At 39.5% G+C, this 26,919-nt stretch overlaps 1 protein-coding gene across 1 annotated transcript in view; it reads left to right on the top strand.

Moving 5' to 3' along the window:
- KCNQ1 (potassium voltage-gated channel subfamily Q member 1) overlaps positions 1-26,919 on the top strand; it is a 360,358-nt gene that overhangs the window by 44,899 nt on the left and 288,540 nt on the right. The window contains exon 2 of the mRNA XM_076344173.1: positions 4,748-4,838. Within this exon, the coding sequence (XP_076200288.1) occupies positions 4,748-4,838 (91 nt within the window). The remainder of the gene's footprint in view (positions 1-4,747; positions 4,839-26,919) is intronic.

Below are 26,919 nucleotides of genomic sequence, written 5' to 3'. Positions count from 1 at the left end.
CATGTAACTCTATATACACCTGTGTCTATATGTGCTTTTCTGTTTAATGGGTAGTGTAGCATAGACACACATCCCAATTCTATATACAGGCTTGGATGTATGTGGGCTCAAAGTATTACTGGAGGGCTACACGCTGACGTCGTTTCATGCGCACTGAGATAGCTCCACTTCTGGGTATGACCACCAGGTATGCAGTGCCTGTAAACATTGGGTTGAAAAGACAACCACAGAAACTGGCTTCTAGTAAAACAGTGCTGGCTGTCTGAGAGGAAACAGGTCACCTTGTAATAGGCTACTGAAAGCGGAGTCCATGAAAGAAAACATCTGCTGCTTTGTCAGTGTTAGCATCCATGCTGCTTTAATAGTGGTTTCATGGTTTCACATCCAGAAGTACAGAGATGATCAGACACTTGCAAAATTCTTGGTGTTAAAAGAAATGTAGCACTGTTAGATACAAGTTAACCACAAAGCTAAGTATTTTTGAGTGCATCTACTGATGCAGTATCTGTGATTTATCTACATGCAGGCAGATGCTACTTTGTAACCTGGAACAGGCAATATGAAAGACTTCACATGCTATCGCCTCATCTCTAATGCTTCCTTGGCCCCACAATCTGAGAGTTAGATCAGAGCTGATGAAAGCCTGTACTCCTCATCGCTCTGCTTCCTTTCTTGAAAATGGTCGCATTCGTGCCTAGAGGGTAAACAAGCAATGGGTTTCAGGAGATAAGAGATTGGTGGTTTCCAAGAGACTAAGCCTTTTCTAACTGCTAGAGTTAAAAGAAATTCCAGTATTCTGCTGTCTGTCTCTCCTTTAGAAGAAAAAAGTATTATACGGGAGTTGTTAGGGCAGATGGTGAATGTTTGTTCTGCTACCCCATATACAACTGGTGAAATCGGCACGGGACTGTATGCTTAGCAAAGTGTTCCAGAGTGGCTGATGCTACTGATTAAGCCATTCATCTGTCTTAGATCTTTAAACCCCTAAGTGATATTATATGGGAGCTAAGGTATTTTTAATTTTTTACTGTGAGACAGAGAATCAAGGCTGGCTAAGTAACATGCTTTTTCACCTGTTATGTTACAGTAAAGTAGCTTGGCTACAACTCAGTGAAGAGTAAATGACTTTCTGTGAAGTCTAATAAGTGTTTTCGGATTAGTATGCACACTGGATAGCTGACATTGTTTCCCTAATTTAAATGTCCCTGTTTAGAGCCTTCACCTGCTCAACAGTTGAAATAACTAAACATTTTGCACAGTAACTTGCTTCACATGGGCTATAAATTGCTCCCTGAAGGTGTCCAGTGTCTTTCCACTGACAACAGAGCTTTGACCTGCAGGTGAGTCTTAGTTTGTCTGAAACAAAGCTCTCAACTTAGCTGTCTCAAATTATGTGGTTGATTAGGGTAGGGCTGTCTGCTAGTAATTTGTCTAATGCTTCTTATGGTAAGGTTGGTTTCAGTTGCCCATCAGTTTGTCTGATATTAACTGGTTGGATGAAGAGTTTACATGCTTAGGTGAGTACTTTTTTGGGAAGATGTAGTAATAGTGATCACAGTAAAATGATAAGATTATTCTGGGCATGTGAAAACTGTAACATTTGCTTTGAAAAAATACACTGATTTGGGGGCTTTAAAATTTTATCTTCGGTTGTCAGGGTTGTACTTTTGATTTTCCCTGTGAAAATTCACACAAGTTCAATTAGATTCTAACTACTTGGGGAAAAAAAAATAATCACAGCTCTCACATGAGCAGTGGAAGCTTTCTGAGACTTGTCAGTGAAGTTTCCCCAGGATGATTTTCACACAGAGCAAATTCAAGTTTGAGGCAGAGTCTGTCCTTGCAACTGTTGTTCATAACTGTTTAACTACTGTGGACTTGTCTGCTGTCAACAAGTGAAAGTAGGCAGTAACTGAGAATCTCTGCTCCACTTCTGGCTGAAGAGAGGGGAGGTAGCTGTCAAAAAAAGAAAAAAAAAAAAAAGTGGCAAACTTCCTGTTTTTCATTTTCCTGGTGCCTCACTCCCTTCTTACATGTCAGAAGTGGAGGAGGAAGCCACTAATACTGAAACAAAAACAGGGTAAGAGCTGAGTGTTAGAAGGAAATGAACAGCAGGCTGATGTCAGAGGAGGACCATGTATTTTTTTAATCTCTTAATTTTGCACCCTCTGTTACTTATGTGCAATTGGTCTAGTCTCAGAAACAAAATAGTGATACCAGTGTGACAGGGTTAGTAGCTTAGCTGTGGTGCTCCACTAGCATGGCTGTACTAGTGGGGCTTGTGGGCATCTTCTCTGTAATGCCAAAGAAACAGATGAGAAGCAGCAATATCTGACTGAACATCTTTGTTTCGCTTTGCATAATGTGTATTTGTGGGTATGAAGGTGTCTCATGCTTCAGCCTGGAAAGAGCACAAGAATAAATTTCAAGAGTTTTTCTGGGGGTGAAAAAAAAAAAATTAGTAAGACTGACACAGATCCATGTGCATGAAAACCCATAAAAGTAGGTAGTGCGGTGACTGGCACTTGATGCAGTTCTTATGTCAGCCTTCAATTTCTCTAATAGTAACAAGCAAAGAGATTTGGCAAACGATTTACCCTAAGTTTATCTTCCTGTCACTTAGGCACACAAACTTTCACCTTTAATCCTTATTAGGTTCTCTTTAGTTGTGTCTGTTTAGGAGAAGTACAGAAATGGGATAGTCTTTGCTTTAGTGCCCTCTTGTGGTTTCATGTATTGGCCGAGTTACACTTTTAACAGGTATACTACTATTAAGGGATCTAATAAGTATTAATTGTTACTGCTCAAGGTGTATTCAGACAGCTTACACCATCCCATGTGACTTGTTGTTTGCTTTGAACTGGTACTTCTATGTATGTTGGACTTTTTATCCAGAGACCCTTAACTACCTCCGTGTAACTGAACCCATTTATGTTCATGTTGCAATGTGTATCGGTCTTAAGCAATTGTGGGAATATTGCAGATAGAAGGACTGGACACTTGGGGAACATTTATGTTATGTTTCAAATGACTGGCTCATCTTTGCGTTCCCCTGCCTTGTCTGCACACCTTACTCTATTTAAGAATGGCCAAAGTTAGACATACAAGGTAAAATGAGAAGATTTGAGAGATAAATCAGAAACACCCACATATTTATACTTTGCCTAGGTAAAAGTATATTCTCATATGTGTGTTTGTGTTGATATATGATAATCTCTATCATATTAACTCCAATTTGTCATCACTTACTAATTTGATTTTTGTACCTAATTACCTACAAACTTCCTCTCCACGATTTTGTAATGTGTTTACAATATCATTTGTCTATGTGTGCATTGGACTTATATGCGCTGTATTTTGAAGCTATCATTGGGCAGTCTAGCTTATAGTGTCAACCTTGACACATTTTTGTTTTCTTGAGTCCTCAGCCTTTCAAAAGATTCACCCAATGAAGTTCTCACTTATGTGAAAAAAGATAAAGGCTCTGGGTGACTTCAGCTGAGCCATGCCAATTTGCAGCCGCTGATGTCCTGTTTTAATATTTCTCCTCTTGAGTTCAGTTTTATTCATTATGTCAATTCTTTTTTTGTTGTTGTTTTTCTGAGGAAAAAAACCTGATTAACCGCTTTAGAGATCTGTGTCGGGGGGGATGATTTAGTTACTGGATTTTGCAGCAAGTTTCTGTCAAGTGCAAAGGATTGGTGTTGCTTGTCTCAACAGAATTATGAAAAATATCCCTAGCTAGCTCTGTGTTTAATAAGTGAATGTTTTAAGTCTTCATTGCTCGTGTCATGTTTTAAAAGGAAACACGCAGTTGTTTGGGAACTGGAAGTTGCCTATGCCTAGTGTGTAGTGGGTAGCATCCAGTTTGGGTTTTAAATGTTTTGCTTCCCAAATGTGTTAATGTTCCTTTAAGGCAAGCAGCAGTCCTGTGGGGTGGTGGGCACAGCTGAAGCTGCTCAGGGAAGGGGTTTGAAGGCAGAGGCTGCAGGGCTGGGCAGCCTTGCTCCCTAGCTGGGGGAAGAGGCTCTCTGGGGTCTACAGGCAGTTGGGCTGAGTTTGCTGCAACTCCCTGGCTGTCCCGAATCTTACCTTGGGAATCAGGACCCCCTCCCTAAGGACTCACTCGGGCAGGGGGGACCGGGGAACAAACCATTATATTCCCACTCTCTCTGATAGTTGCTTTGAAATTTTGTTTTATTTAAAAGTGGAATCAGTCCTCGATTGTGTTTTAGATGCCGAATGTCAGATTTTATTTATCTGGGGCCTTTTGGGGATTGGTTATGAAAGACAGTGTGGGCAGAGCCTGTTAAGCTCTGGCTTAGTTGGGATTTCTCTTTGCAGTTTATTAGAATTTGGAACAGCAAAAAGGCAAATATTTGAAACATGTTTGGGGGGGTTGTGTGGTGGTGATTCAGCTGTAGTAGCCCTTACAATGGGAAAGGACAAGGAGTGCTGTTTTCCTGAGCGGCTAGGAAACAGCAAGTCTTAGAGGTAGGCTAAAGCTAATGTTATTGTGTGGTTTCATTTGATAATGTCCAACCCAAAAACTCAGTGTCTGAAGAGAAATAAACTATCCAACATGAAGCAGGATCACTCAGAAGTTACCAGCTGTGTTTTAAGATAATCCAATACCAATGACATTTCTGTGTGTACAGATAATTTGTAATGGCATAATTATCTGTCCTCCCTCTAGGTTCTTACTAGACTGCATTACATTATTTTTATTTTTTTTATTTATTTACAGCTTCCTTATTGTGCTGATATGCCTTATCTTCAGCGTGCTTTCTACAATTGAACAGTATGCAGCTCTTGCTACAGGGACGTTATTTTGGATGGTATGTATGTGGATGTTAATGTGATTGATGCATGCTTGTTCTTAACGTGCAAATCCTGATCTCTGAGCTAATACCATATCAAGCAGAATGTTCCTTATGGTTTAATTGACAAGAGGCTTTTCTGCCTTTCCCTAATGAGTCTGTAAAGCCGCAGAACCACCAAAAGTCATGGTAGCACAAAAACCAAGTCTTGCCCTATATGGCCTATACTGAGGGCATCTATGTTGTGTCCAACACACACGGCTGTTCTAATTAAGCTTGAATCCCTCATGTTGCTCAGGTTAATCCATTTTTCAGCCATACTGAAGACCAGACACCTGACCATAGGGGAGGAAAAAAGCAAGTGGAAGTCCTTTCTTTTAGTTGATGTCAGATCCAGCTTTCTTTCACAAGTGGAAAACTCACATATTTTCATTGACTTTAGAGTTAAGACAACTTGCTCTACCTGTCTTACGCACTTTCCCTTCAGCAGAGAAACTATAGTTACCTCTTGTTTATAGTACACTAGTGCTGCAACAGCTGTGTATCAAGAAATTTTCCAAGAGTATTAATGTCCTGCCAGCTCAGATTTCATTGAAGAGCCTTAGTTTTGAAGTTGAAGAGGCATGATTTTAAACATACAAAAAATTTATAAATATGTTGTACCTCAGTGGTGGGGTACCCCATGCTAAATCATTGATTTCTCTGTATTTTTAAATAAATGATCATTATTTTACTTGTGAAAACACTGTCACTGTATTGAGAAAATGCTAACTAGCAATTCAGATGTTTGTTCAAAATAGTTATTGTAGCAGTGCACCAGTAATATCATTGTTATGTATATCATTATTAACATGAAAAAGTTCACTTAAAACTCCCATGAATTGTAATAAATTTTGTCAGTTTATTTATTCAATATGCTAAGGTTTTATACCTAATATGAATACTGTAAGAATAAGAATATAGTACATTAAATTTAGTGTCAATCACACTATTTCTATTTAAGGTATCTTCATGCCTGGTCTATTATTTTTAACTAACTTGTAAGATATTTGAACTCCTAGGTGTAACATTATAATTAGTTGCCAGCTAAGAGAGTCTATACATGTATTTCTGCATCCAGTACCTTTTCTGTTTTGTGGTTTGGGGTTTTCTTTTTGTACAGATTTAAGTTTGTGTGTTATTTTGGTTTTTTGTTTGTTTTTTTTTTATCCATAACCAGTAGTTGTGGATACTTCTGCCAATTTCTGTGATGAATTTCACTTGCGATATCTCACTCGTCTTTGCAATATATCATATTATTTTACATGCGTGTTGTTTCAATGAAATAACTTCTAGTCACAACATAACCAGTGATATTTCATTCCCCCCGTGAAATCATGGAACTCATTTTGTGTGTTCATACTGTATGCAGTATGTATTGTCTGTATGTGTGTAATACATTCAATGTAATATGTATGCAATGCATTCAGGATTACATACAACGTATGTAATAACCAGTATGTATTGGGTGTTCATACTATTCTGTATTATCTTGCTTTCTAAGTAGTGTGAATCAGTGTTCCTGTTCTATACAATGAGAAAAACTATGGTTAATTTTTAACATTGAAATCCTACTATCATGGTTTCTTGGGAATTCAGCGGTTGTTTGTTTGTTCAGTATTGGCATATTCTGATATTGTTTTCTTAAAGGATTAACTGTGGTAATTTTCAAGAAACTTAAGGGGATTATGGTGATCTATTGGTCCAAAGCAGTAGATGGCCCAATGTGCTCTCTGCTCTATCCAGTTTTGGTGGGACTTTCAAAGGAGTTGTGGCACCTTGCAACACAAATATAAATGTCAGAATCTGGTTCCTGCTAGTGTCTACCCAGTAAAATTTCCTATTCTGTTCTTATTTTAAGATTTTACTTCACTCTAATATATCATTACAAGCTCGCAAAATTAGATGTAACTGAATTCTTAAGGGGGGAGTTAATCACAGATGACTGGTTGAAGAGAAACTGTAAAATGCAAAGAAAGTAGTAAAAGAAAATGTAACAGCATACAGGGATTAAAAAAGAAAACAGGAAAAAACACAGTGCAAGCTTCCAATCCAAATGGTGATGTAAGGAGACTTACTAAAGCTTAGGAGAGCACTCTTTCTACTGCTTTGCAGTAGGAATTAATTTCTCTCTTGTATTTGTAGAGGGACTTTTAGTTATACCGCAATAAGAGTTTTCATTTGGAGCCAGACAATGAAAGTAGGTAACACTGTCATTTTATGTGAGCAAATAAGGGCAAACAAGTTGATTTACAAACTAATACTGAGTGAGAGAGACCTCAAAGGAGCAGCAGTGTAGCAGCAACCTACCAGGAGGAGTATGGGAATCCTGAAGAAGGCTTTTCTGCTTGGGCTTAACTGTGACAGTGAGAAGGAGGGAACCTTCGGCCATGTGGAATTTGAGGTTTATGAGATCTCAAGTCATTCCATGAAACTTGAGTTATACTGCCCTAGTGTGTGCTCTGTGAGATTTAAATAATTAAAGTAACACTTAGAGACCTTTTAACTCTTTCTTTTGAAGATTATAAAATTGAGTCCACCTTTCCCTATCTGCATTCCAAAGGAAAAATTACTGAAGCTTTGTCAAGAGCAGATTGCCTTTTATTTAGACATAATTTCCTATGTAGGGTAGAATGCTCTCTAAATGAATTATGCTTTGTAGTGCATCAAATATAAGGCTGAGATAGTGGTACCAAATGTGCAGTGTCATGCTTCGAAATTTTGCCTAGTTGAGATTTGTGGACTTGTATTTTGGGGGGGGGAGGCTTTGACCAGGCAGCCATAGGTCTGGAAATGCAAAAAATGAGTGTATCATGCTCAATGTCTGGAAATGAGTGTTCAAAGTTAGCATGCGGGTATGCTGAGCTGAACAGCCCCATGGAACAAGTCTGATTCAGATGAGCTTACTGCATGGGCACTGTAAATCTGATTCATCTTGATAATTAGATGGAATAACTGTAAAAGCACGTGTGTGTTATCTGCAAACTACTGTTGTTACAGAATCCCTTCTACAGCCCACTTGAGAGTTGCATGTCATTGAAGATGCGTGTTGGGAAAAGTACAGAATCTGTTCCTTCTGACTGAAAAACTATTCAAACAAGACCCTTGAAAACACCCACAATTAAGAGCTATACTACTTTATTTCCTCCACATAGCCAAAGTATTTTGCTCTGACCCTGTGAAAGATCTAAGCACCTACACAACTTCAGCAGATAGTCTTTTTGAAACCAGGGAGACTGGTCACATTAAAGTTAGAGATGGAAGCTGAGTGTGCCCTTTTTCATGAACAAGAATTTCATGCTTCAATGATATAGTCATACAAGATATTACAATTATATGAAAATAAGAGCTGAAAAGGCTGTTGAGATTTTATGTATATATAATTTCTTTTTTATTCTGGAGCCACTTGTCTTATAATACCACCTCCCAATACCAGAGGAGGAAGTAGAAGATGTTATGTTATGAATAATTTTAAAGCATTTTAAAATGCTTCTATTTTTCATAACAATAAGAAAAATGCAAGCTTAACATTGGAAAAATAAACAAGGGAAAGTTTATATGTGTTCCAAGTGGTGTTCCAGTTTTAGACAAAAAGCTTACAATTAGCTGTTGAATCTTTCTCTACTTGTCACCACACTTCACAAGGCAAAGAGCCTTGATGAAAGCTATACCTAAATGCAGTTGTAATGGGAGATTAGGAGAGAATTGGCCTTTTGTTAGTTTCCAGAATGCAGTGAAAACTGTTTAAATTTGCATGTGTTTATTTTATCTTTTTTTCACTAGATGGTGCTGTTGGAGGGGTTTGACTCCAGTTACTCCTTGGCACTTGCCCAGTGTGAGCTGGAGCCTGAGCCAAGACTGTGAAAGGATCATCATTTTGAAGGGTATATGTACACTTGGCCCATTTAAAATAGTGGTGCAGGAGAGCTTTTGCCATGACTCATAAAGAGAATGTGGTATATCTGTGTAAAAATTGATTTTGAGACTACAATATTTAAACTATGGAAAAAAGTAATTCAGAGATGTATGTTCCCAGAGAGGCCGTATTTTTCTTTTATTTTCATAAGCAAGGATTTTATGGTGCCAGAACACAGCAGAATGCTGTTATCTCAGCGTGATCTAAGAAAATCCAAGTGCCTGATCCAAGGGGATTAAATATTCTGCTGAACCAAGGGATATTTAGTATGCCTGAAAAAGCTATTTTCTGGTAGGAATCTCATTTCAATATTGATTCCAACAAAAAAAAAAGGAAGGGTATGTTTTTATGATGAAAGTATAAGCTCTTTCCAGCTTTCTGTTTTCTGAGTTCCTTTTCTACTTTAGCATACTTCTTACTGAAGAGACTAAACAATTCTGAAAAATTAAAAAGACTATCAATTAGGATAAAAAGTAATAGTTTTGGGTGGCTAACATTTATGTTATTGGCACTGAAATTATTCCTACAATTGAGAGAAAGTGGCACAGAGTCTAGGCCTACGAGAAATCTAGATTTTATTTCTTTTTTAATATAAACTTTTGTTTTGAGTATAAGCCTTGGGTTTTGTTTGCTGGAGTGTTTTGTGGGTCTTGTGAGAAAGAAAGAGAAAAATACCTACAGCTTTTGATTCTGAAGATTGTCTTCACAGAGAACAAATGTTCCAAATAGTTTGAAGTGGTTCCAGCATTTTTTTTTTCTGATTATCTTCCTTGGTTAAGAAGGCCAAGACAGAGACTCACAAACTGGACATGGGTGCATTTTCATTCTTTTGAAAAATTAAATGGTATTAATGTCTGTAAAGGATGCCTGGTGATAGCTCTACAGACTGATCTAGTCTACAGACTCTCTAAAGAACAACTGTAGCTAAGAAAGTGAAAAATTTGTCTTTGCAGCCTCAGCAATGTCCCCTGGTCTGACCCAGAGCGAGGTCAGCTGGTGTAGAAGACGTGTGTGTGTGTGTGTGTGGTGGACTTGTGCTGGTTAATCCTTTTCCTTTACTGGACCTGCAGATAGACCTGTCCAGGGAATCACTCACTGCAGCATTTCCTTTCTGCACTCCATCGATAGCTGAAGTTGAGAATCCCAGCTTTCATTTAAAATCAGCTTCTCTACATTTTAGTTTGTAGTAAAAAGGCCAAATGTGAGTGATTCGAAGGCTCAGGAACATGAATAGAAATGAAATTTGCCCTCCCCACTTTTAATTAGGTGACAGTATAGTTAGTAGCTGGAACAAGGAGCTTCCTCTGAATCTGAACCCAGGTGTTTCTCGCTGCACTTCAGTCTGTGGTTCTGATGTTTGTGGCTGAGCTGTGCTGGCAGATAACCTGAGTGCTTTTAATCTGCTTCACTGCAAAATCAGCTGCGTTGGTTTGAAGTGCTGCTGGTAGTAACATCTTAACTTGTTCCAGCTGTTCTCAAAGCAATCCCTTGTCAACTCCCTTGGTCTGTATAGGAGAATTATGTGTTTAATGTAAATGTGATGTTAAAGGGATTTAATTAATTTGGTTCAGAAGGTTGCGTGAACATGCTTTTAGTCCAGCTTAAATTCTGCTTTATGTCCATTCTGAACAGGTCTGACGGAGCCAAATCAGATGCTTCTAAAGTGGAAATAAGATTGTCTGTTAGGGACAGCTGAACGAGTTTAATGAAATGGGCTTTAAAAAAAAAAAAAGACAAGCCTCTTGTTATTGCTTGGTGTAGACGAAGTCTAAGCTGAAGAGGAATGCCAGGAAGGAATGAAGAGGTGATATGGAAGGAAAGTGTGCTAAGACCAGTAATAGAAAGATGAGCAGCTTTTTAATTTTACACGTGCTGAAAATCACACACTTGTAGAAGGCAGCTATAGTTTGCCTTTAAAATCTGTAGAGGGCAGCATTGGACCACGCTGTGTCCCATCTGGGGTGGCTGGATTCAGCCCTTGGATGGTGTCCTGAAGTAGATAAAAATATCTTTTGGAAGAAGTGAACTATTAATAAAGAGATGGTTTTTCACATGGGCTTGGGGAATTTTATACAAGTAATCAACAAAATAATTCTGGGAGAGAGGGGTGGAAGAAAAGGGCTGTGTAAACATTGCTGCCAGAGACAACTCTGGCCACTTTGTGGTTGTAGCCACAAAATTCACACTGTTTGGCCTACCTGATTTCTCATCATGTGGATGGCTTTTAGAAAAAAGTGAGAACAATTAAAGTTTTCAGTGAAATGAATTGGACAACTATTTGCATGGAGGAGAAAGAAAAAGATACTAAACTTATTAACACACTGAAAGATTTCCAGTATGTTATGTCCTTCCAGATATGCTCTTGCTATTGTCCTAGGTGTTTCCTTTTCAGTGGGGAAAAAAGAAAAAGTTTATTTGACTAAAATTCTTTAAAGTTACCACAAAAATGACTTTTAGATGTATATGATAAGAATAACCAGTGATTTTTATAGAAAACTCTTTTTACATGTATTGCATACATTTCTTCTAGCAGGCTCAAAAGTTCTGGGTTTGAATTCTCATTTTATTCTGCTACACTGGAGTGTGTATTTGATAAAGATAAGCTTGGATGCAGAAAATTGGTTACTTCCATTTCTGCCTTTTCTAAGAACTATGAAAAAAAAATAATGTCTCTTCTTGGATTTCTGTACCTGGAGTTCTGTGGTGGCATACCTGAACACTGTCATTTAAAATAAAGTGTGCAGCTACGTCGTTGTGAGTAAAGGAATCGGAATTTAGCATTTATGTCCACGGTACTTTGGGATGAGATGGCTATGAAGCACCAAGCATTTATTGGGGCTCAAACTCTGAAGACTAAGGCTCTGGGAAGAGCGACCTTCCTCAAGCTCACGGTAGAGCTGGTGACAGATTGCAGGCCAGCACGAGCCACTAGTGATAGACTGGTGCTGTCGGCTGGCTGCTTGGTGGCCTACATGGTCTGACATGATGATCTCCCTCGTTGGCAGCATGGGGGTGTTGGCCAAAGACTGAAATGAGCACAGTGCCAAGTTGTCCTTTTGCGCTGAGCAAGCTTCCCAGCTTTTCATAGATGAACCACAATAGCATGATACTTTTCAGAAAACATTGTTTTTATATTGTATGCAGCATTTTGAAAAACAGGGGGATATGTGCTCTAGAGTTTTTAGTAGTTCACCTGTTCTCAACAGCTTATGTTTGCTCTCATAAGTCACATAGTATACCAGTGTTTTGTTTCTTTATTTTTTAGTATAGCTGCATTCCAATAAATTCTGTTCAACGGTGCGTCTAAGAAAATAGCATCACTGAAAAAAGTATGTTTCATTCACTGTTACATTTAATGTTCACTTTCGTCAAGCTTTCTACTTAAGGGTTAAAGTTTGACTAAACTTTTCTGGGGTGTAAATCCATGTAAAACTCAGAGCATTTGCTTGGTAAACTCTAAAAGAAACATGGTAAACATATTTTCTTTGAAATTATACACATTTTTCACTATTTAATATTTTAGTAAACAAGCAGAGTAATACAAATTCCATCTTGGAAAAAAAAATTAAAACTGTGAAATACTGGTGCATAGTAGAGCCCAGCAGTGAAAAGAAAGATTTTTAAATTTAGCATTTATCTGGATTAGTGTGTAATGTTTGCAGTGACAGGTGTTTCCTTTATGCTTTACCCAAATGTCTGGAAAGTAGTTTGTCATTAAGTGCTACATTCAGGGTGTATCTCAATTTCAATACAACTGGAGGGTCTATGGCTTTGTTAGGTCCTTGTTTTCACATCTGACCTCAGCCAGCTGGAGTCTATTGTTTTAAGCGTAATGTAACAGCTGACATAACATAACGGATATCAAGCTGAAAAACTGAAACAGTGCAGTGAACTGATGCAAAGAGAGAGGAAAGGGAGAAGTTCGGAAGGAGGGACAGGGGCAAAACTAGCTTCATGATTCAAAGTGGAAGGTTGCTGGCTTGTTTTCCCAGGGGGAATTAGCTAGGAAATAATGGGATGAGTCTGTCGAAGTTCTATTTGCAATTGATTACATATGATAGACTACTGAGACAGGTTTGAGTTTGCCAGCTGTCACTAGCTGGTGGCTCTTGAATGGCTTTAAGTGGCCCTGGGTAGGCAAAACTGGAATAAACTCTGCAGGTGTGGTGTAACTGTAGTGCAGAAGAGCAGTGAGTGCCAATGTCTTAGGAGAAAGGAGGTTCTAGGAGTTAGTAGAGAGAAGGTAACTTAAACAAATTGAATGCATTAAGAATTTTATTTTGCGATGTTGGATTAAGTGGGTTCAATTAACTGGCTAAAAACCAAAAGCAATTGGACTTCTTGGTGGCTTTCTTTTTCTCGGCGGTTTCTAAGTAAGCTTCTATGAGTTCCTTTTCTAAAAACTTCATTATTTCATTTCTTGACTTCTGTGTTTGATGGTAAGAAAGTGCATCTCAGCACTGAGCACTAACTGCTCTTGGAAGGGGAATGAGTAAATGAACAACCTGTTAGAAACTTGGCATGCCATGAAAAAAGTGACAAATATCTGACTTTGTGCATAGAGAAGGAACAAGAAGATATAGAGGTCATCCTGTTATTTCTTCATGTACATTTGTGTGTATGCTTCTTTACATATATATATTTATATATAGAACTTATTTCTATTTTTAGCAATGATTAGAAAAAACACTTCTAGCTGTATTTCATTTGTATTGAGTAGAGCCTCTGGCAACTCCACCCTACTGAGAGTTTATTCCATGGTTTTAGGAGAGGAAAAATAAAAAAAAAAATCAATTACTTATATGGGTATAGGCGACCAAATTAGGTTCTACATTTATACGTGAAGTTTTTATGGCATGAGACTTGCAGTTGGGCAGTATGTTTAACTTTGTGCATATGAGTAGTCATCATGACTTCAGCGGAGCTTCCTGTGTGCATGAATATTAACAGGACAGGGGCGTAATAGGAAAGGTTTCTTGAACAGTGTCTGCTTGTACTTAGGGATAACCTAGGAAGCATGAGAGTTTGATTTATGTAACTACAAGCTGTATTTACCTCACATTTAATGTTTTAAATTTATTTTTATCTAATTTACATTTACTTTGGTAGTATGAAAACTGTAAGCATGATTGAAGTGTCAGTTCTGTTAGACTTGTCTTGCACAAAGAGTTTCTAGGATTGTTCCTGTTGTAATATGGGGCCCAGCCCTATTTTATCTCCATAATCAGAAACGTCTTGTGAAAGAGTTTATTAGAGCTGTTGATTCAGTGACTAGTAATACATAGCATGGGCATTTACACTTTATCTCAGCTTATAAAATAAATTAATTTTGTTGTAGAGCTTAGAACTTGGTGTTTGTACTGAGAGGCTGGAGGAGTCTTGATAGTCCAGAGAGCTGCCATGTACTGCATTTTCTGTTCTGCATTCCTGGCATATCCTGTGCCTTGGCCGCAAACAAGGATGGGTGTCAGAGGCTGTGCAATGGAGTAAGTTCTGTAGGTTTCTCTGAGTTGCCTCTAAGGACCAAACATTGGGACAGATGTCCTAAAACTTCTGCACTGCTCAGCTATCCCAATTGTTCATTGATTTCAGGGACCTGTACCTTAGTGTGTTGTTACATCAGGTATTTCCACCTAACCCATCGAACATCAGCATATTTTTAAGACGATGGGGAGTCAAGAATTGTTATTAGCTCTCAGAAACAGCAGGACTTTGAAGAACTAACAAAATAACCAAAATACCTGTTTTCACACCCAGTCTGTGAAAGCAAGCTATGTACTGCCTCACTTTGATGGTTTCCCTTATGCTAATGACACCGAGGCTGACCCTTTTTTTCCTCCAGCATGCTGTTAACATCCTTATTAAGGTACCTTTCAGAAACACTCCTTTTTGTTGTTGGTTTTTACTGTCAGCTTGACAGGATGTGTTTACATGTGGAATGTATGCAAAAGGAGTTGATTTACTTGTCCTTTATCCCTCTGCAGCTGTTCCCCAGATCAAGGTGAGAAAGGACGTCTGCTGTAGAGGTAATCTGACTATTCCATGGTTCCCTGCAGCAGGGTGGGTACAATGTATTTAGATGTTGTTTTGGCTGCAACGTTGCAGAACAGTTTTAAATCAGAATATGTGTGTATGATGACTGACTTCCATCTGGCCTACAGGCAGGGAGCTTGACAGCTACCTTCTAGGAGCTGCTCCAAGTCATTAGTATATGAAACTCGGAACGAGTTATACTTAGTGGCCAGGGCAGGGGAAAAGCGAGGAGAAAAAATTAAATATTTACTAATCTTACTTCTGTAATGTCTTACAAACACGAATGTACTTAACCTCGCAGCATTCTTGGGACGTGAGTATTAGCAGTTTTACGAGTAAAATTGGGTGACCCATAGCTTTTCCACCCTAACTTGGCTTTGTGAGATAAATCCTTCAGAGAACCCAGGCTGCACTTTCAAGAATTGGTTTCAGCCTACATAAACTGGCACTGCCACCTGAAGAAATGGTCCTGCTGCTCCATTCCTTGTGCCAACACAAGCATTTGTGCAGCTATGTTGTAAACTGCCTTGGAGAACCCAGATGGGTTCAAACTAACCTTTTTTTTGGCCAGATGAGATTGCTTCTTTTGGCAGCAGTGCTGGCTTAAAGTGTTTGTGGAACTGTAGAGTAAGATTTGTTAGCTTTTGATAGTTAAAAGTGTGATGGAAACTTTATCTGCAATGCAATTTACAAGCAGACTTGTGTGCTATCCTTCTGAGAAAGGATATTATTGTTGTTGTTTACACTACAGCCCATTGAAAGGGCCCTGCTGTAAGATCAAGTACAATACCTAGTAGAGTGGGGACCCACACGCTCTAAAAGATAGTTCCTACCCTCATAGACCTTTGCAGCCTAAACAGACAACGTGGTGACAAGCCGAAGGAAGTGTGATTAGCCCCTTGCGCAGCCAGGCACTGAAGCAGAGAAAGAACATAACTTACAGAAGTCCCAGCTTTGGCCTGCTCCATGCATTCAGGTTCAGTGATGGGCCTCAGCAATCATAACACTGAAAAGAGAAATATATTTAATTTCTTGTCTCATTTCTTAATTTAGAACTTCGAAACCTTTTTTTTTAATACGAAAGCTGAGGTTTTGGTCCTTATTTTACATACTTAGCTCTGTTTGTGCCTCTCTTGTATTGATTTGACTGACTATTGAATTAAGTAGCATTTTATGTTTACTTTGCATCTGTTTTGCTGCAGGACAGCAGGATATCAGCCTGACAGCTGATTGAGACCAACTTGACTGAAATTAATTTTATCCTACAGGTCTAGGCATGCCTACTGTAATCCAGAGCCAGTTACTGAACTTGAATTGGCAGCTAGGCTGTATCTACAAACAAAAGCTGTTTTGTTCAAACTCTGCTAGAACAGACAGGGTGTAGATAGGGTTGCAGAAGCACATCTCTCTGAAAAAGCTTAAGAAGCAGTCATCTGCTAGCTCTTCGCTGCTGCCCCTCAATGGGATTTTACTCTGCCCAGAATGGATTGTACTGCATTTGCTCTCATAGTCTGCTGCAGTGCCTAGTTGCCCCAGAAAGCTTTGTTTACCAGTAAAGATGGTTAAAACTAATTTGGTTAGATTGAAGAGGGCTAAGAGCACTTCCACAACAGGTTACCATTGTTCAGCTTTGTGGGTGGTAATCGCCAAGATGAGAGGTGCAGTAATGAGGAGTTGGGTGTGGTAATATCTTCAATCTCTTACTGTCTTTGAAGTCATCATGAGCACGTGGTTGCATGCGTCAGTATAGCCTAGTCCTATAGGGTATAATTGTACTATTATGTCATTATTATTAATACAATAACAGGCACATTTGGGTTTGAATTACTGCAACTATTTTGATAAAAAGAAAAAACAACCAAACCCCAACCCCCACATATCTCTACACAGAATACCAGTACTAAATGTGTGTGTAGACTAGTCCTGAGATAGCAACTTACCTTATAGATTCCTAGCGCGTGCGTGTGTGTATATATATTAAAAAAATAAAAAGCTGCTTTGGATATGAGTGGGATTTTTCAGACATAATGACATGTCTTTTCATACTTGCATGTTAGGATTCAGCTCATTAGTAAAACAGTTAAATATTTAACCACTATGAGTCATGTGCCTTTTCAAAGCAAACGGAGTTAAAAAGGACATAAAGAAAAAATTCTTCCCTTACTCCCAATTCTGAACTGGAAGCTTAGTGAGTTCCTCATCTGCAAGGAAAAAAATGCAAGAAAATTAGGGACAGTATACTGACTGTATTGAAGTCAAACTTTCCACTGGTATGCGCTTACAAATACATTTGTGATACGGTGGGTATGGTGGAGGGAATAGATCTGGGATCTTGTAGACCCTGAAAGCAGAACAAGGTTTGCAGCAGTAATCAAAATGAATAACCGTTTGTAAACAAAGACCTATTTCTATATTTTGGTAACAAAATATGAACCTCCATGTTAAAATGTTGGAAAAATGCTTTCAAGTAGTATAGTGATAACATGAAATTTCCTTTTCTTTTCTTAATTGATTATGTCAGGTTAATGGCCAATGAGAGTCAGAGGTGAGAAGCTCAGCCATGCGTCAAGTCACACAAAAATGTGCACTGTGGCCATTCTGTCGAATGACAAATCCCAAAACAAACAGGCAGCCTGTCAGTCTTTACTTTCTCAAGGTCAACAAACTGTGGTTCTGAAATGCTAGTGAAGCCATTAAGAGAAAGCTGTTTCAGGAGTTAATTCCACTTTTGGAAAGCATCTGAACTCTGGTTTCTAAGTGTTTGGACACAAGGGACCGTTATGTTTCATGTCCCAGGCGGCTTCATTTGTTTCGTAGCTTTTGTGCAGGGATGCTTCTTTCTTTAAAACCAAATCGTATCTTCGTAGATATGTAATGAGCTCTGTGATCTGTATCTAAATTGCTGATTTCTTCCGAGTTTGTGTCTGCAATTAGCTTTCATTTGGAAAGAAGAGACTAGTGTTTGTAAATGCATAGGGTAAGGCATTTTCTTTTGGTCCTTTTCTCACTGACGTGTTACTTGTGCTCTTTGCTAGGGAGAGGGAATCGATGCTAATTCAGAGAAATATCCTCTGGCACTTTAAATCTCCATTAAGTAGAGTCAGGTAACAGGGGCCTAGATTTTAATGTCTTTTTGATATAAGAACTCCTCAGTGCTATGGTTCCTGTAGATTTCCCGCAAATGTGTAGATTATTGCTACTTGCATCTGGTAGGGTGATAATCTGGAAAATAGCAGATGAGAAGTGGGAGATTCTGCTGCTATGCCTCTTTGAGCATAGAATGGCATAAAGATGCAAGACAGCATCATGAATAGTCTTAGGGTTAGATGGCCATTTGTTATGGAGAGAACAAGGAGACAAGCAGGAGAAGCATCTCTTCTTTCTGATGACCGCTACCTCACTCCGAGTTGTCTGTTCCTTGAAAGCTGTCTCTTTCTCCTTGCTCTTAACTTTGGTGTGGCATTGACAAAGTTGCTAAGAGGTATTTCTTTTTTCTTAATATTTAAAGGAGATGTTGAGCTAGAGCTTTTTAACTTACAAAAGCTAGTTGCTTTAGAGAGTTGGAGGAAGATGATGGAGACTGTCAGTGAAACCTTTCATGTGAAGGTGTAAGAGGTGGAGGAAGAAATGCTAAGTGGCTTGGATGAGGGATGAAGCACATGATGAGATACTTATTGTCATTTCCGTTTTTCTGTCACCTCTTGGAACACGGACTTCTTGGGTATTATAATTCCTTAGTGAATTTCAGATGTCACTCATCGTGGAACTGTATCTTCTGTGATTCCTTCCCTAGCTTGAACTTAAAAATCGTTACCGACTGAAGCAGTCTACAAGGCATGGAGAATTCAAACACACAGAAAGCCAATGTCGATTAAAATTTGAGGGGGGTTTCTGCCCTTCTAGAGTTGTGAGTGACTCGCGTTGCCTTTCTGAATGTGCATCTAAGCTTTCATGCACCATATCATTTTGCTTGCATGTCAGCTTTTTAAAATTAAAATGTCTTTTAATCACTTTTATATAAAATATTAATCCCAATCTTCATCCCAGGAGGCTTCAGGACCAAAAGAATTGTGAACATCTTAAAACAAAAATGAAAATTGAACTAGTGTGGGGCATTCTTTAAAACTGTTACTGTTTTTCTTGTTTATTCTTAGTCTTGATGTAAGGCTGAAAACAAACAGTAAAAATCTGGGAAAAGATTTTTGTTTCTCTCTTTTCATTTTGTTTTATTTCCCAGTAAGATAACTTTCATGTGCTGTGGGACCAGGAGGAAAAACAATGGCATCTGACTGACCAGCATAGCGGAAGTGATATACAGAACAAAGGCGGCTTTTTATTTGTAATCTCTTAGTTTTTTATTCATCTCAATTCATAACACAGGAAATCAATAACTTTCAATTGCTTTGGTAAAGTAGTATTAGGTCAAAATCAAGCAGTCCTTTTAACAAATGAGCTTACTGTAATGTTCCCAGCCATAAGGCTAAAGTTTCAAAGCAATGTGTTATATTTTGATTTATTTATTGTTGGTAGCTTGTCAGGCCTTTGTTTGAATTAGGAGCCGTTATGGGCAGCCAGCAATTGAACTTTTTGTAATATAATCTATCTGTCCCTTAGTATCAGTTCTCTAACAATGATGCTAAAACATTCAGACTTTAGCATCTGGACCTCGCACTTGAGTTTTCAGCCACTAGGTAGGGTCTAATGTTTCAGTGCTTCCATGCAGTTCCTTCCCAGCTATTTCCCATCTGTGTATGACCGTCCCACTTCCCTAGGGGTCAGTCACCAGTGCTGCCAATGTCACCAGACAAGCCTTTTCCCAAGAGAAATTTTTTTTTTAACTGTATCACTTGTTAAACTGTACTAGACTACTGGATTCATTGCCTTCACCTCAAAAGCCAGAAAATTCAGAATCATAGAATCATTGAGGTTGGAAAAGACCTCTAAGATCATCGAGTCCAACCGTCAACCCAACACCACCATGCCCACTAAACCATGTCCCTAAGTGCCTCATCTACACGTCTTTTAAATACCTCCAGGGATGGTGACTCAACCACTTCCCTGGGCAGCCTGTTCCAATGCTTAACCACTCTTTCAGTAAAGAAATTTTTCCTCATGTCCAATCTAAACCTCCCCTGGCGCAACTTGAGGCCATTTCCTCTCGTCCTATCGCTTGTTACTTGGGAGAAGAGACTGACACCCGCCTCATTACAACCTCCTTTCAGGTAGTTGTAGAGAGCGATGAGGTCTCCCCTCAGCCTCCTTTTCTCCAGGCTAAACAACCCCAGTTCCCTCAGCCGCTCCTCATAAGACTTGTTCTCCAGACCCCTCACCAGCCTCGTTGCCCTTCTCTGGACACGCTCCAGCACCTCAACGTCCTTCTTGTAGTGAGGGGCCCAAAACTGAACACAGTATTCGAGGTGAGGCCTCACCAGCACCAAGTACAGGGGCACGATCACTTCCCTACTCCTGCTGGCCACACTATTTCTGATACAGGCCAGGATGCCATTGGCCTTCTTGGCCACCTGGGCACACTGCCGGCTCACGTTCAGCCGGCTGTCAACCAGCACCCCCAGGTCCTTTTCCACCAGGCAGCTTTCCAGCCACTCTTCCCCAAGCCTGTAGCGCTGTGTGGGGTTGTTGTGGCCGAAGTGCAGGACCCGGCACTTGGCCTTGTTGAATCTCATACAGTTGGCCTCAGCCCATCGATCCAGCCTGTCCAGGTCCCTCTGCAGAGCCTTCCTACCCTCGAGCAGATCAACGCTCCCACCCAACTTGGTGTCATCTGCAAACTTACTGAGGGTGCACTCAATCCCCTCATCCAGATCATTGATAAAGATATTGAACAAGACCGGCCCCAAAACTGAGCCCTGGGGAACACCGCTCGTGACCGGCCGCCAACTGGATTTAACTCCATTCACCACAACTCCCTGGGCCCGGCCGTCCAGCCAGTTTTTTACCCAGCGCAGAGTACACCTGTCTAAGCCGTGAGCCGCCAGCTTCTCTAGGAGAATGCTGTGGGAGACAGTGTCAAAGGCCTTCCTGAAGTCCAGGTAGGCCACATCTACAGCCTTTCCCTCATCCACTAGGTGGGTCACCTGGTCATAGAAGGAGATCAGGTTGGTCAAGCAGGACCTGCCTCTCATGAACCCGTGCTGGCTGTGCCTGATCCCCTGGTTGTCCCGCTTATGCCTTGTGAGCGCCCTCAAGATGAAATAATAAAGCAGAAATAAATAATAAAGCAGAAAGTTGTGGGATTATGCTTGAGCATGTCTCTGAGATTAATATGTAGCTTTTTATTTCATGGGCCAATTCTAAAAAAGTGGTTCTTCAGTCTCCTTTAACGTTTTACAAAATGAAGGCTAATGTTTCCATGGAACAATAAAGTGTGATTGCAGGAAAGACTAAGAACAAGTGTCAGAGTCTACAGCTGGGTTCTCAACCTCCCTCGCAGAGTCAGTTCTTGAAAGAAAAATGTGTAATACTTAATGTACTAAATGCTATTAAAATTTACGACCTGCCTTCTACCTCCTCTAGTACCTTTATGGCTGTCAGGCTTTTCTGGGAATGTGCCTGTAGGTATTCCTTGCTTTCCTAGCTGGGGAAGACCTTGGAGGAAAGCAGGCGAGCCTGTCCTTAAGCAAGAGAAAAATTCACATATCATAGAATCATTGAGGTTGGAAAAGACCTCTAAGATCATCGAGTCCAACCGTCGACCCAACACCACCATGTCCACTAAACCATGTCCCCAAGCGCCTCATCTACTCGTCTTTTAAATACCTCCAGGGATGGGGACTCCACCACTTCCCTGGGCAGCCTGTTCCAATGTTTAACCAAATCTCCACCCCGGGCTTCCTGTGAGCTTCCAAGAACGTGCTTCTGTGATTGCTGCTGCTATTTCATATGCTACTTGTGGTGCCTGGGAGTTGGCTGTAAATGAGGGCCCCTTTGTGCTTTAGGCCCCAACATAATATGGAGACTTAAAAGTATTGAAAAATAAAAGCAGTAGGCGGGCTGGACTGAAGGACACTCTTCCCCAGATCTGTGCTCTGTTTTGTAGGTGGCAAAATACCTGTTAGCACTAATGACAGAGGTCTGAACCATCAAATAAGTAGGGTATCTTTTCTCATATGCTGTCCCTCCGTTTTATCCTGTGAATTGGCTTGTTATTTTAGGTATTAATTCACAAGTTGGAAAACTCAACTAGAGCCAGTGAGGGGGAAGCTCAGCTCAGAGCAGTACCTCTTCTGTCTCTTGAGCAAGTAGCAGGGAGGTAATGAAACTTCCCTCGAAACATCTGGCTGAGCTGTGCCAGTACATCCACCCCCAAGGGAAGATGACTGACTCCTAGGGTGGGGCCAGATCAAAAGGAAGGTGCAGGGAAACGGAAAGAGGGGTGGAAAAGGATGCCAAAATGTTTAAAATACAGCTGCTGCATCTGTCCAGTGGACTAGCTCCTGTTTGTGGAATAAATTTTATGAAAGATGCACTTATTTATGTTAGTCTGTGATATGTAGGTCTAGACTAACTGGCATGTTTTAAGAGGTTGGGAAAGAAAAGAAAAAAAGACCAAACTATTTTGCTTGCACTTTTTGCTTTAAGGTAATTTAGTCTAAAAATCTTTGAAGTAAAATAAACATTGTATTTTAAGTAGCTGAAGGCATTTACTATGTTTGCAAAGGCCTTTGCTCTTTGCAGTCTGGTTTGAGGAGATTTGTTTTTGTCTGGAAGACACAAAAATATTTGCGAGCTTGCTTTTGACTCCTGGATTGCCAGGAGTCCTCTTCTGTGTGAAATGGAATTGTACAAAATATCATTTTAATATGAGTGCAAAGGAGAGAGATGCTGCTAGTGGGGTGACCTAGAACAGCTACGTTAAGATCTTTCTTTCAGTGGCTGTTTTCAAGAATGATGGGTCGTATTTGTTTTGATTTCCTTCCCTGTAGTGCTGCTGTTAGGATTGGTGCTAACAGCAGTCTTGATGTAGGTGCTGTTTAGAGAGGTTGCCCTCAGGAGCCTAACAGGTAACTGCCACTGCAGGTCGGGAACTGTCCCTGAAAGTCTCCTGTGTGTTTGTCACCACCTGAAATTTGGAGCATCTTTCCAAGTTTTGAAATATTCAGTGGTCTTGCACTGTGAAATCTGTGTTCATTTGGTGTAATTAATTCAGCTGGCAGGGACAGATTTATTATTAGCAATGGAAACCCTGTGAAACATGACAAACCTTGAAGTCAGATGAAAAGTGGCATTTTCAGCTGCATTTTGCTTTGATTTTCCCTGCCAGCTGCATCGTGAATATATATGGACCAGACCTGAAAATACATTTGTAAGCCCAAAATGTCAATGCCCGCAGCACAGTTGTTAAGCTTTATTAGATACAAAGGTTTCACTTGTAATTTAAAATGGTGAGCTACAGATGCTTATTCCCTCTTCGCACACAGGTTGGATTTTAGATTCAGGTTTGGTACCTACCTGTTATATTTTTCAGTGCACTTGAAATCAAGTTGTGGCCTTTTGTGGAGCTTTGGGGTTCAGAGAAGTATCGCTACTGTCTGATTCAGAGTAGCATTACTGCCATTTCCGAGTAAAGAAATATGTTTACATCTTTCTACACAATAAGTGTGTAAAATACTGTCCTATAACCTAGTGATTTGCTGTAAATGTTAATCTTTGCCCTTCAGTTTAAGTACATGTGCACAGAACAGTCTGCTTATCTACGAATGTGCTTTGTTAAATGACATGATTCTTACTCTGCAGTCGTTTGGGTTAGTGTACCCTACAGTTTAGAAAGATCAGTTAAGAGCAATTGAGAACATTGAGTGTAGAAAGATATTATATTTATTCGAAGCAGTGTGTCAGAATCAATGACCATTATCAAATGAAAAATGATGGCAATTAATTACTGGTTATGTAATCAAGTCGGAAAAACACCTTGAAGTGTGAGAATGTGATTCTGGTAAACAGATAAACATACCAGATTAAAAAACAAAGAAACAAACCCCTTCCAAAAGACTTGATCTCAAGAAAACAAGCCACACAAGTCAGTGAAATCTACTCTGATGTGAAATGCTTAATCTTCTGGTTATCAAAATACTGAAGTAAAACTCCTAAATTTGTTCAAATAGCTCTTGCAATAGCAACAGCCTTGCATGAATTTCTCTACTGTCTTCTGAAATATTTATAAGGAAAACTACTTATATCCTTTTTTTGCCACTAAATCTTTCGAAAAAGAAAAAAACACACAGGAAAGGTTTGTGTACATGACAGAATTTTGCTTGCTTATGTTGTTAGAGCTTGATTTTGCTCTTTGACTGTAAGGTTATGTTTAAAAGCTACATTCTTCTGGCATCTGCCCAGGTTATGTTCTTCAAAACTCTTTAGTATGGGCTAAAATAAGCAGTAGTAGTAGTTAAATAAATATGGCACAGTCAAAGCAAATGCTTTGATCAAGTATTGTTGACAAATGTACTGTTATGGAAAGCTTTAAATAACGTGTTTTATTTCTGTCTTGCTGTAGTGCATGGCATTAGATGAATCAAAACAGGTGGATTCTAAAAGTTATATATCTATCTGTTTTAGAAATTGGTATGATTAATCAAGAATTATAGTAGTGCAATGTGCATGTCTTTTGGTAAGTGCATTTAAAAACACATTTGGCAATACATACATCATTAGTTACATAACCAAACCATTAATTTAAGGAAAAGGTTAAGAGAAATGATGATGTTGTCTAACCTCTTCTATGTCTATTGAACCTAGCTACTTATTCCAGTTTGGATAGAGATTTCAGCTTTTGATAGTGTTTATACTGTCTCGAGCACCTGTACATTGCAACCTTCTGGAGGGAAATATTAAAGACTGCAGCTACAAGAGCCTTGTATTGCGGGTTGTTCTCTTAGTATTCATGAGATACTGTCATGTTAATTGCCACTTCTTTTGTACTTGTAGGGTCTGCAGTGATCATGATTCAAAACAGTGTCCTTTTTTGACAGAGAAAGACATAACTGTTGATTTTAAACAGGGAGAGGCCTTTGCCATCATATAAATATGTTAAGGAGCTTTCTTGTGCCAAAAACTTAAAGCTATGATCTGCTAGATACAAACCACTTGATAAATTGGCACAAAAAGTGACAAGCTAGCAGTAGCAGCTTTTTCAATATACGTTGCACCACAAAACATAATGCCTAAAAATGAAGGATGTCTCCCTGAATTTTTTAGGTGTTCAAAATCTGAGCTGCATAAATGATGAGAAGGAACTGTAAGATGCTGCGTTGCACTGCGGTGGTTCTGTCTGAAAAAGAAACCTTTGAACCAGCATCTATGAGACGGTTTTTGTTGAATTTAGTATCAATGGATGCAAAAATTCACCTGCCCGTCCCCCTGGGTGTAAGTTGTTCCCATAAAAGTGGGAGACAGTCATCTGCAGTGGCTCCTTTGCTGCTGCAGTTGTTCACAGTCTGAATCATTGGTTTAAACTTTTGTTGGTCTCAGATTAACTTAATACCATAGTATGAGAATTTTATGGCCTACTGAAGAGCTGGCATGCACTCACTTCTTTTATCCCTGCTGTTGGATCTGGCAGAAAATCAGTGCATTTACCTCACTGTGGTACGGCAAAGCTCTTTTTTGGTTTGGGTGGGTTTTTTTGTTTGTACTTCATACCTTTCAGGAACCTGAGTGCTGCTTTTGCTTGAGGCTCAAGTATGAACACATGCCATCTAACCTGAGGCTGAGATGTCAAAGTTAAGGTCTCAGCATGTTTCTGGAGGTGCCCCTCTCCTGCACAGTTTTAATGGGTGGAGCCATGAGTTTTCCAGCTAAGAGCAGAAAGTGAAGTGGGACGAATGCAGGCCTAATTGCATTTCTGAAATGAAATATAAGCTTCTAAAATCTCTAAAAAGCATTGGCGTGAATCTTTCTGATGTAGGTGAAGAAGTGTTAGTTGACAGATGTCCTGTCACTACCATCTCTCTGTCACAGTTTATGCTTAAAAAATCTAGCTTTCTTTACAGGTGTGCAAATTTTGCTCCCAGTGCTTACATCGCTTTGGAAGATATGTTAGGGGGTTACTAAACCACTGAAACACTTGTGAAGACTTTATCTCAGGATATAATGCATATTTATAGCTGTTGTGTAGCCGTATCAACCAAAAATGTTGTGCCTTGTGATGCACCCCCTGATTTCAGGGTCCTATACATCCTCAGGAGAGCTAATGAGCTTGGTTGTTTTTCTGATTTAAACAAAGTCCTTATGCTTTCAAAGCATGAAGAAGCAAACAAATTTGATACCTCATTCTCTTTTGTTGGATGCAGTTGTATTTTATTAAAAATACACAGTTCTGTACTGCTGTTGCAGTACAATGTATTGTACACTGAAGGAATGGTAAGGATGGTTGTGATATAATGTCCAAATACCATTTCATCATGTGATTTTTCTGGCAAAACTGCTTTAAAAATAGAACAACAAATCATCCCTTTAATTCTGTGGAATATAAGTGCCCTGATCATCTCTGAAAAGACTAGCATTCTTTGGAGTTTAAGTGAACTCCCCCCCCCAAAATGGGAAGCCAGCTCCATGGTCTTGTTGCAGCAGTGTTGTACGCAGGTATTCATTGAAAGCCTTTTTTAGCATGATGCATAGTGACTGCTCTCACTTCTTTATTGCTTTACATTTTATCAGAGCTTAAGTGATCTTTAGACTCAAGCATCCATAATCCTTTGCTCTGGCAGGGCTGTAAGGGTAAGTACCTGAATGTAATGAACAAACTCACCATGAAGTGGAAATTCCCACATAGATAAGGTCTAGGGAAGTTGAGTTTAAATGAAGAAAGCAGTAAGATGTAATCTCCCAGGAGATCTGAAAGGAAATCTGATTGCACTGGCTGATTTAGAGAGGAAACACTCATTTTTGCTGATGTAGTTTATCCAGCTTTTACTTATCCTACATGTCACCATACAATTATTGTGGTCTATAACTGCAGCACTGGGAAAAGAAGATATATAAATTTTCTGTGTTGATAATGCCCCATATATAAACCCCTATGTGCCTAGAAGTTCTTCATTACAGCCCTGTCACTCCGCACAAGCCACAGGGTGGCTGTTAAATTGATTGGTC

Source organism: Aptenodytes patagonicus, chromosome 7 (genome assembly GCF_965638725.1).
Source record: "Aptenodytes patagonicus chromosome 7, bAptPat1.pri.cur, whole genome shotgun sequence".
NCBI lineage: Eukaryota > Metazoa > Chordata > Aves > Sphenisciformes > Spheniscidae > Aptenodytes > Aptenodytes patagonicus.
This window is presented reverse-complemented; position numbering and strand designations above follow the sequence as displayed.